This window comes from Eleutherodactylus coqui, chromosome 13 (genome assembly GCF_035609145.1).
Source record: "Eleutherodactylus coqui strain aEleCoq1 chromosome 13, aEleCoq1.hap1, whole genome shotgun sequence".
In the NCBI taxonomy this organism is placed as follows: Eukaryota; Metazoa; Chordata; class Amphibia; order Anura; family Eleutherodactylidae; genus Eleutherodactylus; species Eleutherodactylus coqui.
The window spans coordinates 70,653,558-70,673,704 of NC_089849.1; the positions used below are offsets into that span (position 1 = coordinate 70,653,558).

The 20,147-nt window shown below is 48.6% G+C and overlaps 2 protein-coding genes across 4 annotated transcripts in view; one reads left to right on the forward strand and one right to left on the reverse strand.

The window, feature by feature from the left end:
- Window positions 1-340: 340 nt before the first annotated feature.
- NAT9 (N-acetyltransferase 9 (putative)) lies at window positions 341-19,036 on the reverse strand. 2 transcript variants are annotated; one of them, XM_066587314.1, is made up of 8 exons: window positions 18,937-19,034; window positions 18,778-18,858; window positions 17,004-17,113; window positions 16,722-16,859; window positions 9,424-9,483; window positions 8,827-8,921; window positions 8,601-8,747; window positions 341-1,501 (listed from the first exon to the last, which is right to left on the reverse strand). In XM_066587314.1, exons 2-7 carry the CDS (start codon window positions 18,852-18,854, stop codon window positions 8,601-8,603), a joined length of 627 nt encoding a protein of 208 aa, XP_066443411.1. In that variant the 5' UTR covers window positions 18,855-18,858; window positions 18,937-19,034; the 3' UTR covers window positions 341-1,501. The 2 variants fall into 2 exon arrangements, with proteins under 2 accessions (XP_066443411.1, XP_066443412.1); XM_066587315.1 differs by lacking the exon at window positions 9,424-9,483 and having other exon boundaries at window positions 18,937-19,036.
- Window positions 19,012-20,147, forward strand: part of TMEM104 (transmembrane protein 104) — a 28,549-nt gene continuing 27,413 nt past the window's right edge. For both annotated transcript variants that reach the window (XM_066587312.1, XM_066587313.1), the window contains exon 1: window positions 19,012-19,131. The gene's annotated coding sequence lies outside the window, so the exon portion shown is untranslated. The remainder of the gene's footprint in view (window positions 19,132-20,147) is intronic.

Genomic DNA, 20,147 nt, shown 5'->3' on the forward strand with positions numbered 1-20,147 from the left:
GGTTTGTGAACATTTACAGGAAGCTTGCAGACAAGGAATTACAAGCTGCAGGAAGGTGAGAAAGAGGCCACGTAAAAGCGTAAATCACAAAGTCTGAAATTCGCATATTCTACGGACTGGAAAACTGAATTGTTTGCAAAAATATCTATTGGCCTTGTACTTTTCCGTCTGTACAGTTCATCACTTGGTGCCTTGTGACCTACACAGTGATCGGTGATGGGAGTCACCCTGCTTGTAAACACAACTATAAAGATATATTACTAGAAGCAGCAGACACTACTGCAATAACGGCCTTCCAGCTAAAATACAGGGCACAACACACTTCAAGTAAGTACAAGAGGACGGTATACGGAAAGGTTTATTCTTGCTTTTGTACTGCTATAAGGCATAAAACTGGCATAGAACAGTTTAATAACAGGACTCTGTTTGTGATATGCATAGCTTTAGGGGTTTTCCGACAGAAAAAAAATCTCACTCAGCCGTTTCCTTAAAGGGCCACTCTGTTGAAGACACATTTTTCAATCCCTAGCCCCTCACCTTATTGCCTATCACACTCTGGAGGCATCTGTCTGGATGTCTCCTCTGTGTATTGCAGTCACTTCCATGCAATGCAGCCCCCTGTCTGATGCTTATCTGGAACTATAGTAAGGTGAAAATGTTCACTTTCAAATTAATCCCATGATGCATCAGCACAGCATTTGCTAGAAGTTGTACCATCTGTGCCTGCGGGGAGAGATTTAATTATCATTACCTCCTATATTGACCTAAATAAGCTGCAGACAATAAGTAGACAGTCAGGAGGATGAGCTGTGATCTTCTCTAATATAACTGTGTGATCATCAGCAACTGTGATAGGAGCCTCTCTTTAAACAGTTTCTATGGTAGGATTCATGCAACAGCATAACACAGACTAAGAAATTGACTAGTTTCACACAGCATAACCCCAAGTAGATCTGAGCTGGTCAGAATTGTGATCACATGACCATCTGAGGATAAGGACTCAGATGTTTAAGTTAGAAAAGAAGAACTAAGCAAGGTAAGACTAGTTCACTGATATATACTGGAGGGATGGCTACATAGTGAATGAAAAAGAAATCACTGGAATGGCCCTTTAGCACTCTCAGAACTGTATGGAGCAGCAATGCCCATTGCTCAACCTTCATGCCATACAAAGACATCCTCTGCATGTCCGCTGGGAGACTTGGGGGACAGCCACATTAGTGATCAGGGGGGTAGAGACTGGTGATGTGTCAAAGAGTCCTATCTCAGCGGCCAAGCCTTTGTTTTGAGCAGGTGCATATCTCGGTCCCGATCTTCAGTGGATAATTGGTTTTGCATGGAGGATTACCCATCCACTACAACCAATGGAGGTTAGGGTAACATGACGGTCTCCTGCCTTGGCAGAGACATGGCGGTACATGTGCGATGGCCACATATACATCGTATCCTAGGAATGGTACGTCCACACATAACAGCTCTTCTGTCTGGCAGGTTGTGCCCCCTAAAATAGAGAAGTACAATTTAATCACAGCCTAATTCACTAGTATCTTATGTATCCATCAAGTCGTGTTCAAGAAGGAAAGAGAAGACCCTAAGAAAATGGACAATATAGGTAACAGTAAAGTAACATAGTAACATAGTAACATAGTAACATAGTATGTAAGGCCGAATGAAGACATTGTCCATCTAGTCCAGCCTGTCTATCCTACTGTGTTGATCCAGAGGAAGGCAAAAAACCCCAAGGCCAGAAGTCAATTGGCTCTTTTGGGGAAAAAATTCCTTCCCGACTCCCTAACGGCAATCAGACTGTTCCCTGGATCAACCCCTAATAGTTCCTACCTGCCTATATACCAGGATTGACACTTAAACTAAAATTTATATCCTGTAATATCCTTCTCCAGAAAGACATCAAGTCCCCTTTTAAACTCCTCTATGGATTTTGCCACCACCACTTCCTCCGGTAGAGAGTTCCACAGTCTAACTGCTCTTACAGTAAAGAACCCCTTTCTGTGTTGGTGATGAAACCTACTTTCCTCTAATCGTAGCGGATGTCCTCTTGTTACCGTCGTGGTCCTGGGTGTAAACAGATCGTGGGAGAGATCCATGTGTTGTCCCCTCATGTACTTATACATGGTTATTTGGTCGCCTCTTAACCTTCTTTTTTCTAGAGTAAATAGTCCCAATTTGGACAGCCTCTCTGGGTATTCCAGTCCCGTCATTCCATGTATTAGTTTAGTCGCTCTTCTTTGAACCCCCTCAAGCACTGTGACATCTTTCCTGAGCACCGGTGTCCAGAATTGTACGCAGTACTCCATGTGAGGCCTGACAAGTGCCTTATATAATGGAAGGATAATGTTCTCGTCCTTCGCCCCTATACCTCTTTTAATGCACCCCAAGACTTTATTTGCCTTTGCAGCGGCTGACTTGCATTGGTTACTCCAGTTTAGTCTATTATCCACTAGTACCCCCAGATCCTTTTCCATATCACTTTTCCCTAGTGGTACCCCATTAAGTGAATATTGGTGACATCCGTTCCTCCTGCCCATGTGCATAGTCTTACATTTTTCAACATTGAACTTCATTTGCCATTTTTCTGCCCAAGCCCCCAGCTTGTCCAGGTCCGTTTGTAGCCACACATTGTCCTCCGTTGCATTAATTATATTGTATAATTTTGTGTCATCTGCAAATATTGATATTTTGCTGTGCAGCCCCTCTATCAGGTCATTGATAAATATATTGAACAGAATGGGGCCTATTACTGAACCCTGTGGCACCCCGCTAGCGACTGTGGTCCAATCAGAGTACGAACCATTTATTACCACCCTCTGCTTTCTATCGTTGAGCCAATTTTTTACCCACTTACACACGTTTTCGCCCAGTCCGAGCTGCCTCATTTTGTATATTAGCCTATTATGAGGCACGGTGTCAAAGGCTTTAGAGAAGTCCAGATATACAAGATCAATAGATTCTCCCTGGTCCAGCTTAGAGCTTACTTCATCGTAGAAACTGATCAGATTTGTCTGACATGAGCGACCCTTCATGAATCCATGTTGGTGAGGAGTTATTCCCTTAATCTCCTTGAGGTACTCATCGATTGCGTCTCTCAGAATCCCCTCGAAAATTTTTCCCGTTACTGAAGTGAGACTTACTGGCCTGTAGTTACCAGGCTCACTTTTGCTCCCTTTTTTGTAAATTGGGACCACGTTGGCAATGCGCCAGTCCAATGGTACTACTCCGGTCTTAATAGTGTCTAGAAATATTAGGTATAGCGGCCTAGCTATCTCGTCACTTAGTTCCTTTAGTATCCTTGGGTGTAATCCATCTGGGCCCGGTGATTTATCAATTTTAGTTTTCTTTAGACGCTTCCGCACCTCCTCCTGCGTTAGGTATGAGATATTTTGTGAGGGGTTCGTTTTATTCCCCTGCATCTCGTATGGCATTTCCTTTTCTTTGGTGAACACACTTGAGAAGAAACTGTTTAGTAGATTTGCTTTCCCTTCGTCATCATCAATGATTTCTCCTGCATTGTTTTTTAAAGGGCCAGCGCTCTCCCTGCAAATCCTTTTGCTGTTTATGTAGTTGAAAAATAGCTTCGGGTTGTTTCTGCTCTCTTTTGCGATCCGTCTTTCTGCTTCCTCCTTGGCAGTTTTGATCGTATCTTTGCATATTTTGTTTTTTTCCCTGTATGATTTTAGCGCTTCTTCGCTGCCTTGTTGCTTTAGTAGTTTGAACGCTTTCTTCTTTTCGTTTATTGCCCCTCGTACCGTCTTGTCGAGCCACATTGGTTTCCTTTTAGTTGAGTTTCTTTTATTTTTAAAGGGAATGAACTGCTCACATGAGGCGATTAGGATCCTTTTGAACTTTTCCCATTTTTCCTCCGTACTGATATTTTTGAGGATGTTGTCCCAATTAATGTTACCGATAGTAGTTCTAAGCTCATCAAATTTTGCTTTACTAAAGTTTAGTTTCTTTGTCACTCCCTGATAAGGCTTCCTATTGATTGACAGCTGGAAGTTGATTATATTGTGGTCACTGTTCCCCAAGTGCCCCTCAACCTGCACCCCCTTTATACGTTCCGGTTTGTTAGTTAGTACTAGGTCCAGAATGGCCCTCCGTCTTGTTGGTTCCTGCACAAGTTGGTTCAGGTAATTGTCTTTAATTACTCTCAAGAACTTATCACCCCTGTGAGATTTGCAGGTTTCGTTCTCCCATGTTATATCTGGGTAATTAAAGTCCCCCATGATAATTACTTCGTTTCGTTTTGACACCTCTTCTATCTGCCTTAGTAGTAAGTCTTCAGTTTCTTCTGTTGCTTTTGGTGGTCTATAGAAGACCCCTATCAGGATTTTGTTATTTTTTCCTCCCTGTATTTCTACCCACAGAGATTCCACCTGTTCGTCTCCTTCCCCTATATCCTCCCGTAGCCTCGGCTTCAAGTTAGATTTGACGTACAGACATACCCCTCCCCCTTTCTGGTTCCTTCGGTCTCTTCTGAAGAGATTGTACCCCTGCAAATTCACCGCCCAATCGCACTTATCATCAAGCCATGTTTCCGTAATTCCGACTATATCATAACTTTCATCAGTCATTCTTGCTTCAAGCTCACCCACTTTACCGATCAGACTTCGTGCATTCGTGATCATACAATTTATTTCATTTTTTTTGTTTTTTAAATTTGTTTTGTTGCTATTCGTACTATTGGCTGATCTATCAGTTCTAACTGTACTAACCCCACCCCCTGCTCGTCCCCCATTCCCTTTGCTTGGACCCAGATCGCTAATTACACTGGCTACCCCACTATTTCTCATTTTACCCTCCCCCCCAGTCCCTAGTTTAAACAATCCTCCAGCCTTCTAGCCATCTTTTCCCCCAGCACAGCTGCACCCTCCCCATTTAGATGCAGCCCGTCCCTACGGTAGAGCCTGTAGCCGACCGCAAAGTCAGCCCAGTTCTCCAGGAACCCAAATCCCTCCTTCTTGCACCAACTCCGGAGCCACTTGTTTACCTCCCTAAGATCCTGCTGCCTTTCTAGTGTGGCATTAGGTACAGGTAGTATTTCCGAGAAAACTACCCTGGAGGTCCGTGCCCTGAGCTTGGACCCTAAGTCCCTGAAATCATTTTTGAGGGCCCTCCATTGACCTCTAATTTGTTCATTGGTGCCAACGTGCACCATGACCGCTGGATCCTCACCAGCCCCTCCCAGTAATCTGTCAATCCGATCCGCGATGTGTCGAACTCGAGCGCCAGGAAGACAACACACCGTTCGACGATCCCGGTCTTTATGGCAGATTGCCCTCTCTGTCCCCCTAATAATTGAGTCCCCCACCACTAGAACCTGTCTAGCCTGCCCTGCGCTCCCCGTCCCCGTCTCACTGGAGCAGTCATCCCCCTGGCGTTCAGAGGGCGTGTCGTGCTGCAGCGGTGCTGGCTCTGTAATGGCATCCCCCTCATCTGCCAATCGTGCAAACTTGTTGGGTTGTGCCAGTTCGGGACCAGCCTCCCTGGTTCTCTTCCCTCTAACCCTCCTTCTTTCTGTCACCCAGCTGACTGCCTGCTCCCCCTGCACTTCCGTACTACCATTCGCCCCCGCCTCTACCCCAGCGAGTGCCTGCTCAGTGAGCACCAAACTCCTTTCCATGATGTCAATGGCTCTCAGTGTTGCCAGTTGCCCATTTAGATCCAGAATTTGGGCTTCTAAATTTGCAACGTGCATGCATCTTGCGCAACAGTATGCACCCTCGATCGGCTGATCAAGGACCGCATACATTGCACAAGTAGCACACTGGATGACATTGCCAGGCATGGAGCTCATCCTAATGGGGATCTACAATTTACTTGTGGAAGTAGTGAAGATAGACTTGCTCACACTCCGCTGACCCGCTGCCGCAACCGCTGACCCGCTGCCGCAACCGCTGACCCGCTGCCGCAACCGCTGACCCGCTGACCCGCTGCTGCAGCCGCTGACCCGCTGCCGCAACCGCTGCCGCAACTGCTGACCCGCTGCCGCAACCCCTCACCCGCTGCCGCAACCCCTCTCCCGCTGCTGCAACCCCTCACCCGCTGCCTCTCTCACGCAACCTCTTACCCGCTGACACTTATGCGCAAGCAGTCAAAAATTTTTTTTTTTTTTTTTTTTTTTTTCCCCCCTCCTCACAAACACTTAGACCCCCAGACACACACACCCACAGAAGACACAACTAACCAGATACACAGAAGACACACAACTCACAAACACACACAGAGGTAGATACTCAGCTCCTCCGCTCCTCCTGGTGACGTCACCCGATGTCCCGGCGGCCGCTCACTCTGCCCTCCTGTCTCAGCTGCTCCGCTGAACTCCTGGTGACCGCTTGGCGCCGGCTGCTGCGCTCCGGTCCCACTGGTCACTCCTGTCCCCGCACCTGCTTCGGCTTCGGCTGCCGCTGCCCCCGCACCTGCTTCGGCTGCTGAGCTGCTCCGCTGTCCCCTTCAGCTCCCCGCTCGCTCGTGCCTCCGTGCCTCCGTCTCGTGCCGCTACTCCTGGCGTCTCACAGCGTAAGTACATTACGTGTTTCGGCTTGTTAGCTCCAGAGACAAAACTGATCAAACAGATGTGTGACGTTACAATACAGTTATCACAGCTTAACAAGCTGCGCAACACAGTGATCATCACTAGAGATGAGCGAGCCTACTCGGCCACGCCCCTCTTTCGCCCGAGTACTGCGATTTTCGAGTACTTCCGTACTCGGGCGAAAAGATTCGGGGGGCCCCGTGGGTGAGTTGCAGCGGGGAGTGGGGGGGGAGAAGGAGAGAGAGAGAGGGCTCCCCCCTGTTCCCCGCTGCTACCCCCCGCTCCGTCACGCCTCCCCCGCCCCCCCCGAATCTTTTAACCCGAGTACTGAAGTACTCGAAAATCGCAGTGCTCAATCGAGTAATTACTCAAAACGAGTAGGTTCGCTCATCTCTAATCATCACATGACCAGCAACGCGAAACAAAAAATACCAACGCTCAGGCGGTGAGACTATACACCAACAATAGGATCAATACACCGAACTTTGGTCAGGGGGTTACTTACACTCTGAACACTCCTCCCGATGCAATCCAGGTTCACCCAAATCAAAGTATGTTCCACAAGGAGAAATCATCAAAGGCTGAAACACAATGCATACTGGTATGACCTGTATTTGATGTGCTACCAATAAACCAGCCATCATCAGTCACTTGATTGTAATGACATAATTATTTCTCCTTGTTTTGGGTGAACTTGGATTGCACGGGGAGTGATCGGAGTGTAACTAACCCCGTGACCAAAGTAAGTGGTTTCCTGTATTGATCCTGTGTAACTGTTGGTTTAGAGTCTCGCCTCCTGAGCGCTGGTATTTTCTTGTTTTGTTGGAATACTGAGGTTAATAAAGTCATTTGGGAGAAACCTAACGCCCTCCGTGAAGACCGTCTTCAGTGACGGGAGACTGTGATGGATTTTTGAGGCATACAGAGATAAGCTGCTGTTGCGGCGAGGCCCTATCTAGGGTACCACCTTAGCACCAAGTGAGTTCATTGGACCATAGATTTGATTTTCACTGTGTATACCTATTGGTCCTAAGGGTGCGGCTAGCCACTTTTTAACTGTAGCCTCCATCGCATGACCAGGACAGAGTTTCAGTGGATGATTGGGAGTAAAAAAATGAAGATTCTTATTCAGTGACTACCAGAAAACCAGGACAAATTGATATGGAAAATATACCAATGGATGTGTACCAGTCTTCTGCACAGTTATACATTTCAAATTGCTCTCCCCACTTTCCGAAATGGTGGGCAGGGTATAAAGGAGGGGCTTGGGCCTCCCTGACAGTCTGCTGATAATGTGCCCAAGAAATATATATCACATTGTTATTTGTATAGCACCAACTGATTCCGCAGCGCTTTCAGGTACCATATATACTCGAGTATTGGCTGACCCGAGTATAAGCCGAGTCAATAAGTTTTACCACAAAAAAACTGGTAAAACTTATTGACTTGAGTATAAGCCTAGCTATACTCGAGTATATACTAGGTAAAAAAAAATGCAATACTCACCTATCAGCTGTCCCTGGCAGTGCGGGGAGAAGACTGCAGCAGCTGGCTGCACCGCCGGGGATACAGACGCCAAGAATTGAGTTTTGAGGTTTGCTTTTTTTTACCTCACTCGAGTATAAGCCGAAAAACTCTGGGTACTGATTTTACCAACCTTGGAAGGCTGAGAGACGGCTACCTGAACCAGCGGGGATTGAACTCACAACCTTCAGGTCATGAGCGAGAGCATTTCTGCTGCCTTAGAACTCTGCATCACATAAGGCTCTGTTCATTTTCTGGTGCACAGATATGCCAACAATAAGGGGTGTGCAGCTCTTAATAAATTTGGCACATTTTACTCTAGATTAAGACTGGCATATGAAATGCCCGTTTTATATCTCAGAGAGGAAAGCAAATATTTGAGAACCTGTTCATATTCCGTCCAGTGCAAATAGCAGGAAGATGCCTAATGGATTTGGAAGGAGAATCGTTTTGCCATCAGTACTAAATGCCTGATCGTCGAAGTTTGGTAAGTGCCCTGTCTGCGAGTTACATCTGCTGCACCCACCTAATGATGGGCATCCGTTTCTCGGTTCTGCTTCATTTCTCTGTAGGACTCCGCAGATACATGAACTGCATCCAAGAGCCATTGCCTTTCTGTCTCTGTCACCTCCCAGCGCAGGGTCATCTCCTGAAACACTGAGCTATAAGACTCCTGATGAGAGAGAGGAGAATATATGGTATGGCTTCAGCTCATACGGACACACATATATCATGGCCAGAAACGCACTTACCTCCGTGAAGTGCAATCTATTAAATAACCGAACACTTGTTAAGTTCTCTTCTCCGATTTTAGCCTGAAACGTGGATATTCCCAGAGTTGTGGCACCTAGGACAAAAAGGAGACTTGAACTCAACTACGTTCAGCTTTAGGGCTCATTCACACATACGAATTGTAACTGCGTAATACGCGGTACATCGCAGCAATTCCAATACATTGATTTCCGCGTGTCCCACTCACACGAGCGTTTTTAAAAAAAAATTAAAGGTAAAACACTGAGTAGTACATGCAGCGCTTTACGCATACGCTTGTGTGAATGGAGCCATTAGCTTGCGGCAAAATAAGATTAACCCTTAGCAATCCAATTCTGGATTCAGGGTTTCCCAGGGGGCTTTCTCTTTCTGCCATTTTACAATGGCACCATCTGCTGACTAGAGCCAGTACTGCGGTATGTGACATGCCAGAGAGGCCGCCGACAACAGAGCGGCCAGTAATATACAGTAGGAATACCCTGCCGGACGTCTTCTGACATCGGAAGCTGTACAGCCTTCAATCAAAATGTCTTTAGACATCAGACAGTGGATTGGAAAGGGTTAACTGTAGTACTCACCGTAATACAACATGAGCCGAACAGACTCTTCACCAAACCCTCTGCCACGGGACATAGGCTCTAGAGGGCCAGAGAAAAGGGATTAGGGATCAGACCAGGCGTCAATGTGACTCCCACTAAGTAATACGGAAACTCATCTATTTATTGTTCTATTGACCCTTTAAGTATTTCTGCGTCTGGGCCGCCCCTGAACATGGAGCTGATCACTGGGGGAAGAGCAGAAACAGGAAAGCTCACGCAATATAATACATCGGTGCACTTGAGACAGAGCTCCACCATGTCCATATGTCCGAAGGGACTCAGGGCACCACATGAAGTCTTCCTGGTGGCATCCCAGTCGTTTCAGCCTTAGCATACTACCCCTTTTCATACTAGTCCTGCTACCATTTATTTTGTCATGTTCATCAGTAGAGATGAGCGAACGTACTCGGATAAGCACTACTCGTCCGAGTAATGTGCCTTATCCGAGTACCGCTGTACTCGGGGCTAAAGATTCGGGGAGCGCCGCTGCTGACAGGTGAGTCGCAGCGGGGAGCAGGGGAGAGCGGGCGGGAGAGAAGGAGAGAAAGATCTCCCCTCCGTTCCTCCCCGCTCTCCCCTGCAGCTCCCCGCTCCGTGCCGGCACCCGAATCTTTAGCCCCGAGTACAGCGGTACTCGGATAAAGCACATTACTTGGACGAGTAGTGCTTATCCGAGTACGTTCGCTCATCTCTATTCATCAGTCATCCGAACTTTAGATTTTCTAAAACTATAATTATTTCTCCAAAAATGCAAGTTTTGAAATTTAAACAACTGGATTTACAGAAAAGTAGCATACGTTCTTCCACACCAACCTATGCTGCATAATATTCGACCCACCCCTCCAACAACCATCATAATAGTCTAGCCCCGTGATGGCGAACCTATGACACGCGGCCGCTCCCTCGTTAATGAGTACCGTCAGGGGCCATGGCTCCCCTGCTGGTATTCACTAACCAGCAGTACTAGCAGCGCCGGTCCCGGCGCACACTGTGGTCAGTGTGCAGCCAGGATCCTCCTCCCCCCATCCCCCACTTGTTGGTTCCGCGAGAGCATTCGGGGGAGGCGTCCTGTAACACATTGACGTCACAGTGTGCGCCGGAGATCATCGCTGCTGGCGGCGCGCCGGGCACAGGAAGAGCGGAGCTTCCACAAGGTAGGTACGTGGGTCTCGTGGGGAGGCAGTCAGCGCTGGGGGGCCGCTGTAAGGGGGCAGTCACCGCTGGGGGGCCGCTGTGGGGGGCAGGTAATGCTGGGGGGCCTCTGTGGGGGGCAGATACTGCTTGGGGGCCTCTGTGGGGGGCAGATAATGCTGGGGGCCTCTGTGGGGAGCAGATAATGCTGGGGGCCGCTGTGGAGGGCAGATAATGCTGGGGGCCGCTGTGGAGGGCAGATACTGCTGGGGGCCGCTGTGGAGGGCAGATACTGCTGGGGGCTGCTGTGGGGAGCAGATACTGCTGGGGGCCGCTGTGGGTGGCGCTGTCGGGGGGCCACTGTGGGCTCATCATTACTGAGATAAGTGAGGGGGAGGCTGGGAGAGGCGAGGGCCTGTGCTATGGGTGTTTTGGGTTTATTATATACAGTTATATATTACAATTATACATATTTGTTATTTAAACTATAAATATTGCGAATTTATGGATTTTTTCTTGAAGTGACACACCACCCGAGTCATGCTCGTTTTTTTGGCGAATTTTGACACACCGAGCTCAAAAGGTTGCCCATCACTGGCCTAGCCATTATTTGCAAATTGGTTATTAAGCCAATTACTTTCAATAACTTCGCCCTTTGGAATTCTGTTTTAACCGAGCAGAGATTTCTTCCATAATAGTCAAAAAAAGCCAACTAGTCCAGCAAAAACCATAAAAAGTTTATTTCAAACTTTGTTGCATCACTTTTAGGTAGAATGACTTCTAGTTGAGAGGGCATCGAGTTTACTAGCGCATGGCACTCCTCAGGGGTGGTTGAATCCCAAATTGCTGAATCTTTGCCTTTAATCCGTCCGTGGTGCGGCAAGAATTTTAATGCAGTTCCCGCTTTAACTTCCCCTTAAGGACTCAATTGCTTACAAATCACGGCTGCTTTCAGACCAGGGAAGTGCGGTGATCTCATTTTGAGCCAACCAGACTTTAGTTGACTTAGCTGTATGGCAGGGCGCTCCATCCTGTTGGAAAATGAATTCTCCATCATTAGTTTGAAGCTTCGGAATAGAGGGCAAAAGATGTTCAGCCAAAATGTTCTGGTACATTGTAGCATTAATAGTATTCACTATGAAGCGGAGACTGCCAGCGCCTCCAGCCAACATGCATGCCCACATTATTACAGAAGCCTGAAATTTCACTGTCCAAATTAGGCAGCCTGGGTGAAACGCTTCTTCCGAAGTTCGGATCACTCATTTACGTGCATCGGCGACTCAGACGATATACCAAGTTTTGGGGCTCCTCAGCCCACGCCAGACTTTTTCTTGCAGGCTCGAAACAAGTCCTTCTTCTTTTGCCTTGTAGAAGCCAAAACCTGCTCTGTTTCATGTTATGTTACCTAAATTCTTCCTTGTAGCGTAATTCCACTCTCTGTCATTAGGTATAGAGATTCCTTAGGAACAAAGACACAGGAATGTTTCCATAGCAATAGGGGAAGGGCTATCTTCACAGGCAGCTCCCCTGCCCTTACAGGCTGACAGATCTGCAGACACTGTGGTAATAATCTCCATAGTCTCTACCTCTCCAGCCTGTTACAGCATGTGTAATGTGGGCACATATTACACTGGGTTTACTAAATATTTGGCAAGAGTGTCTCTAAGGCTTTATTCACACGGGCGACACGGCATCGCCACGAGAAAAAACGCTGTGATACTGCATCGCTGATCCGTGTGATATCGCTGCGGTTTCTCGCAGTGATACCGTTATTTTGTAGCGCTACAAAGTCACGCGCTTTTGTAGCACCACATGTGAGAATTTTCGGAAGGGAAGAGGGTGGGCTTGAAATATAAGCCCTAGCTGCAGAAAAAAAAAAGTATACATCGCCTTAGAAGCGCTATCCAGCTCCGCTGCATCTTCTTCCTGGCCCCTAGTACTGCTCTTCATCATCTCTTCTGGCTGGGGATTGAAAGATCCTCGCCTCCTGGAAGCGCTGGCTGTGATTGTCTGACGCTTAGCCAATCAGAGCCAGCGCTCAATGAATGGCTGTGGTTGGTTCATTGCGCGCTGGCTGTGATTGGCTAAGCGTCAACCAATCATAGGCAGCGCTTCCAGGAGGCGGGGTTTTTCAATCCCCGGCCAGAAGAGATGAAGGAGAATAGTGTTGGGGACCGGAAAGAAGATGTGACCGAGCCGACAGCACTTCTAAGGTGATGTATACTGTTTTTTAAAAAAAAAATTTCTGCAGCTAGGGCTTAGGTTATGGCTTTGACAGTAGGATTTCCTACTGTCAAAGTTGCATAGCACCACATGAAAATCGCATTTTTGTGCGATTTAACAGAGATGAAGGCTCCATAGGGAAACATGGACTACAAAACTTCACGAGTCGTGGGTAAATCGCCGGACCCGCTAGGTTTTTGTATCTGGATATCGCATGCTACAAAACATCGTGTGTGTAAATTAACTCATTGGAAAGCATGGGCTGAACGAACACGTGATTTGTTGCAACGCGACAAAATTGCGCAACTTTGTCACCGGTGTGAACGAGACCTAAATGCCTGACATTAAGACATGGACAGTGAACTACTGGCAGAATACTGGGCTTGCTACATGCCTCCTGAAAGTGGATTGCAAACAGCAGAGAAATCCGCCTGAAAATTTGAACATACAGACATGAAACAGGGTGCAAACAGCAGCAAATGAGAAAGTAAGGAGAACCTGATGTATATTAGAAAACTTGTTGAAAACTCAGGTACAGTTTAAACAGGAAGCCAAAGTGTGGAGTTAAGCAATCTGCAAACAGCAGCTAAACTATTATGAAAGTTCCAGGGGGTAGATGGACTAAAGGCCCTTTTACATGGGACGAGTATCGTTCTGGTCGTTTAAAACGCTGCACTCTCACTGGGTTTTGAACGATAATTCTTCAGTGTAAAAGTATGCCGAAACAGAACGATTAGACGACAATCGTCCGGTCATTCAGTTTTAAGCAGCTTAAAATCCTGAAGAAGGATCGTTCAGTGTAAACAGCAGCCAATCAGTACTGGACGACCGCTGCTTTCAGTGAATGGAGAGGAGCAGGGGAGAGCAGGGAGAGCCGCTCCACCTCCCTGCTGGCCACACTGTGAGCGATCCAGCGATACTCGCTCTCGTGTAAAAGAGCCTTAACATGCCCCATAGGTTGAAGAACTTGCGTGACTTTTCTGTAAATCATTTTGTTTGAATTTCAAAACTTGCATTCTACATAGGAATAATTATAGTTTGAGAAAATATAATATTTGCATAATTGACGAGCACGCCCGATGCCTGCCGATGGTGTCCGGCGGCGGCCTGCGTGTCTCATAGATGCCTTCTGCTGGCAACGGGGCTTTGAACACCCCACCTCCAGCAAAGCGAGCTCTGTGATTGGCTAACAGAGCGCTGGCAGCCAATCACAGCCGGCACTCGATGAGCCAATCACAGCCATTCAGTGAACGGCTGTGATTGGCTGCCGACGCTCGATTAGCCAATCACAGCGCTCGCTTTGCTGGAGGCAGGATATTCAAAGCCCCATCGCCAGCAAAAGGCAGCTGTGAGACAGAGGAGGACGCTGGACATGGCCGCCGCAGACACAGACGACATCACCGGGACGCCGCCGACACCATCGGGACGCCGTGGACCATGTGAGTAATGATTTTTTTTTTGTGGGGCAACCGAGATAGCTCCTATTTTTGGGGGAGGCCATATATTTCAAGCCTCTCCTGAAAATCCGATAGGTCTTACTATCGGGGTAGGACCTATTTTCAGGGAAACACGGTATATATAAACAAATGGTAGCCAGCCTATTATGAGGATAGGTCATCAATAGTATTTTCCCTGGAAATCCCCCTTAGGCCACATGTCCACAGGCAGAACGGATTCCCATGGCCAGTGACCGCTGCGTACTTGTATTTTCCCGACAGCGGCGTCCACGCGGATCTCTCCACTTTCGGGTTTGCTGTACTGTGCATGGTGCTCATGGCCCGCCATCAGACAGTTTTTCTTCCAAACTCCTGCTTTCCCGCGAATTTGCGGAAGTCAATGGAAGCCGTCCATGCGGGATCCGCACAGAAATGGAGCGTGCTACGATTTGTTTTCCAGACCAGAAGGTCCGCATATCAAATCCACATTCTTTAATTTGCGGACGCCCATGCATCCCTATGGGCCGCTTGATTTGTGGATCTCCCGCAAATCCAACCTACTCGTGGACATTGAGCTTTAAGGGTTTAATGAAGCATTCCTAAGTTCTCCCCGGACAGCGGTCCACTGGCCACTTTCTATGCAGGAAATTACAGCCAACCTTATTCACTTCACTGGGACCCCCAAGACGTACCCTGCATAGAGCGCGGCCAGGGCAGCGTGCGGGTACAGAACTGAAAAAGTTGCTTCATTCTGAGGATCACAGGAGTCCTGCAGCTTGATCCCCACTTATCACTATGGGAACAGTTCTCTTATGGCAGGGTTGAACAAAGACTGAGAACAAGCCAAGAAGTTTTGTCATGGGGACAGAAAAAAGAACGCTACGAGAAATTGCCCTCTATCTTCTAAAATGTAATATCTGTGCAATTACAAAAAGTTTTTTCTACATTATTCCTGCAGACTCCCTTTACCGTACCTCTGGGAGTTCTCCCTAGAGGAGCCCGAGGCGTGGAGGTTACACTATGTAATGGGAGCCTGTAATAGATAAATACGACCAGACGCCGGTGATGATGTGTCCTACTGGCGTTCTATTTGCACATTGCAAAACTATTTTTTCCAGAGATTGATGAGTGAGGCAGAAGTGTCTGGCAGTGACATTTATTAAGGCCGATGCTGAGTACAGGCAGGTGAAGGGAAAGCCAATTAGGAAGGATTCGCAGTAGTCGAGATAAGACATGACGAGCGCGGGAAGTGATGTGGTGTGTTTTGTGTGTGATAAACGACCAGACAAGCTGAAAGCAAGAAAACCTCCCCGCTGCTGCAAACTACAAGAGGGTTCTGCAGATTATATGTCCATTACCCAAGAAAACCCAGATTATTATTCTCCCCCTATACCGTAGGTTCACAGTTGTCATAGGCACACCGAGCCGCATGTATGAATGCCATGCAGCCACCGACCAGGACCCCCACTGATTAGCTGTTCGCTGGGCCCAGTTATTGTGGACAGAGCTGGAAGCAGAAAGCACTGTCCATAGAGCAGTGGTCCAGATTGGTATTGCAAGTACCCCTCCTATTGAATTCAATGGGAGATGTGCCTGCATAACCAAACCAGGTCGCAGCACTACAGACAGAGGCGTTTGCTTCCAGTTCTGTCTGTAATCATAGCGAGCCCGATACCAGCTGATCAGCGGGGATCCCAAGCAGCTGACTCCCGCTGATAAATTACTGATGACCTATACGGAGGATACGTCACCAATAGTTAATGCAGGGAAACCCCTCTAATGCTTATCCAATAGTTCAGATCAAGCAGCGTAAGGCCTCAAGCACATGGGTGGATTTTGCTGTTTCTTCCAAGACTATAAAAATTTGAACCAGTCTTGCAGACGCCTGTACACACAGGTACGCAGGGTCACCCACCGCAGTAAGGGCCGGATTCCACAGGCGGAATCCGCACCTGTTGCATGCATGGGGCCTACAAGGAGCTTAAAGCGACCCTCAGGTTATGGGACGAAATTCTGTCCCAGGAGGGAGGGGGATTTATTAGCCGCAGTTGTTCTTCTCTGTCACCCCTCTGATCCACCAGTTCTGGCCCCATTTTCGGACATCCAAGATGGTTGCAGCAATCTTCTATCTCATGCATTAAACTGATTGAACGCAACCCAGGTTGTACAAACCAGACCGGTGTTCCCCATCCACCCTACGTTAAGAGTTCACACAGTGAATTCTGGTAGGAAACACTACCCAGGTATCTGTCACAACCAGATTAGTCTGAGACTGAAGACTATTTGCCACACCACAGAACGGGTTTCCACTGATCCAATGCCAGATGCTTTACACAACTCCGGTCAGCACTTTGCATTGGTGATCTGAGGTTTTTGTGCCGCTACTCTGCCACAGAATCCCTATCCTTGAAGGTCCTGACAAGCAGCGCTGACGTTGCCCCCATAGACAGTCCTGAACCCAGACTATTTTTGCCTACACACTCATACCTGCGATCATGATCTCTATCTCTGCTAATGAAGGGTTTTCGGGGTCAACCATGAAGAGGTTGACATCTCCCACCATGCATTGATCTTCTGGACATCCTTGATCCCACCGTCCTCTATCCAGGATGATGAAGGTGCACTCTAAGAGATGGAGCTGGGTTAGGCTACAGCGTCCGATGACCATGTAACTCATCAGTAACTAATGCAGTATATGTGAGCGAGCATCAAACCAATGATAATGAGCGAGAAGTTGTTCATCACCCGGTATAAGGCCGGCTCACTTACTGTCACCGTCCTCTCGCCAGCTGCGCTGCATGTCGTACTCCTGGTCCAGGGTCAGTGGCTCAGACGCAGTTAGCTTCTGCAGCTCCTCTGACTTCATCCATTCATGATACCTGAGAGACATGACACAGGAGATATGGAGGATGAGAGTGGCATGATGGTGGTAAGAAGTGGCATGGGTGGGGGTGAATCCAGTATATGAGGGGAGGGGGTTCTGCTATACCTACTTACAAATAGGGCCAGTGTGGATATATACTGATAGATACCGCTAGGCTTCCGCTCTTAGACATATTAACCATCTACAATTTTACTGCATCACTTTTCTATTAGTGACGGCTAATTATCTACATTGATGCTGAAACGTTACTTAAACATTAGTTTTTAGAGCAGATGGAGAGCTGCAGGTCTGAGAACACGTCTGAGAAGCCCCATTGAAATCAATGGTAGCATTTCACACATTTAGCGTCTTCTTTTCCCAGTGTTGGACGCAGCTAATCTCCTCCCCTCCCTTTTTTCAGCTCCCATAGGAGTCTATGGGAGCTTCCAGTGTATCTCAGCCAAAGATAAGACAAGACCTATCTGTGGACGCAGCATATAAAATCGGCAACCGAAAACATCCGCCGATGTTCTATTTTTGCCGACACTATTTTTTTTATGCCGCTAAAAACCACTCATCTGAATGAGGCTGGAAGAGCCAGGAGCAGTGCTCTGAGCTCCCGCCCCCTCTCCACTATTTGCAATGGGAGGGGGTGGGGCTAAGTTACAAGCATTAGCTCCGCCCCATCCCGCCTTTACCTCATTGCAAATAGTGCAGAGGGGCGGAGAGTTGGCGGAGAGGGAGCGGGAACTCAGTGCACTGCTCCCGGCTCTTCCAGCCTCCTCCCCCTGCAGAGAGGGACGCCGTATATCGGCCGGTGTGAATACGCGGCCGATATACGGTCATCTAAATAAGCCCTTAGGAGCATGCACTAGCGCTTCCATCTTCCTGATAACGGATGGCTGCACCGGTGACGTATCAGCTGTGACCGGCCTTTGTCAAGATGGTGAGAGCTGAATTTTGAAATATATTTCTATCAGGTGGATCTAATAAAAACGGTGACCAGAGATGCCGACACCAAGCTGTCTCTACTGATATGGATCACAGCGCTGAGATGAACTGACTTGGCGAGACGGACGGTGACAGACATTTTATTGTAAAGGACGTCTGGTGCTCGCTTCACTTTATAGAGATCTGTTCTTAAGTGGGCTATTAATATCAGATCGGTAGTAGAGCGACTGCTGACACGCTTGCCAAGCAACTATTCAAAGGGGGCTGTGGCACTTGGCAGCCTCTTCTTTGGGCCAACTGACATCACATTCATCAGGTTTTCACACGGTGTCCTCATCTGCATGGGGGGGGGGAGGATGGAAGAGCCAGAAGGAACTGAGCTCCCGCCCCCTCTCCGCCCCTCTGCACTATTTGCAATGGGGAGAGGCGGGACGAGGGCGGGGCTAATTCGCGGAATTTAGTCCCGCCTCCTTTCAATTCCAAATAGTGCAGAGGGGCGAAGAGGAGGCAGAGAGGGGGCGGGAGCTCAGTTCCTTCTCCTGGCTCTTCCATCCCCCCCCCCCTGCAGATGAGGACGACTTTTATCGGCTCGGCGTGAAAACCGAGCCGATATACGGTCGTCTGAATCCAGCCTTAAATCTGTTTATAAGACTGGACGAAAGCTTTCTGCTGCGACTCTAGGTCGGTCCTTCCTCCCTACAAGGAGATATGTGACCCTACCCTCAGTACCTGGGCACGTGGTGGGGCTCATAGGGCACCAGCAGCACCCGCTGCCCCCGCAGCACTGCGTCCTCGTTCACACGCATGCTTCTGGAATACACAAGGACACTCATTATATATGCTGACGATGACATCACGGACATAGAGATGACGTAAGCCACTCCTCACCTGAGTGCATCACCGCCCCGCCCACTCCACGGCTTCCTCTCTCCATGCCCCGCCCACACTCGGCAAAAAGCAAGCCCGGAAGCCAGAGCTCTGACTGGGCGGTGACGTCACTGCTTGTCATTGGCTGCTTCCTCACGTGATCTGCTGGCGAGCCAGGCATATGATTCATAGTCCCGGAACACAGCGAGAGCAACGGTAACCAGGGGCAACGGGCAGCGGGAGGGAAGAGGGGTGATAGTGGGGTAATGGGGGTATGTGCCCTGCCTGATCTAATCCGGGGGGATCTGTTCTGCCTGTGGGCAGCAGCAGCAGCAGCCGGGTGTCCTGCTGACACGTAGTAGTGTGTCTGTGACTGCTGGTTATGTTATATTTCTCATTGGCTCCCGGGGCATGCTGGGATTTGTAGTTCTCCGGCAGCTGTGTCATCTGTCTGCATGATTCGCCCACATTATTTTCAGGATGTTACATGTATTTAAAGCTCAGTCTTATTTAACTCTTTCTTAGCCGCAGCATGGCGCTGGGTGGTGATCGGTAGGGCGTCCTTACAGCGCCAGGGGCATCACCCAGCTTTCCCCGAACGTTGACTAGCCCTACAGAAGCGGTTGGTTTGTCATTTGGTGCTCTGTGAAAATGGTCCATATTGTATATATACACACCTGAGCGACCGCTGCGTCCAGGACAGCGGGCGCGTGACATCTCGTGGTCAGTAACGCAGTGCCAGGCGGCGGCCGCGTCATGCTCCGCTCTCAGATGATGCGTTGACCTCTGCAGCGTGAGGTGGTCGTGGGTAAATGTGGTGACTTTGGCAGCGGGCAGACTGTTGGTGCCCGGAGGTGCGGTGCCAGTATTTCCCAAACAGTCGCACTTGTTGGCTGTTCACGGTTGGCGGTATAAAGAGTTACCATGACGGGTTGACCCATGGCCAGACACCGGTAGATCATATGGCGGCGGGCTACCTGTGGTTGATCTTAGAGACGAGTGGCACGTCCGGTATCTCCGCAGCGACGTGCCACAGTGGGCCGACTGACCCAACAGCGGGGTGCCATGCAGCGTACCTTGCATCTACTGGGGTTCAGTAGCCGACGACCAACAAGGGTGTCCATGACGACCCAACGCCATCACTAACAACGCCTCGCGGGGCCAGGAAAGATGTCAGTGGACCTCGGACACCCGGTGGACGGTCGTCTGGAGTGAGGAGTCCCACTTCCTGC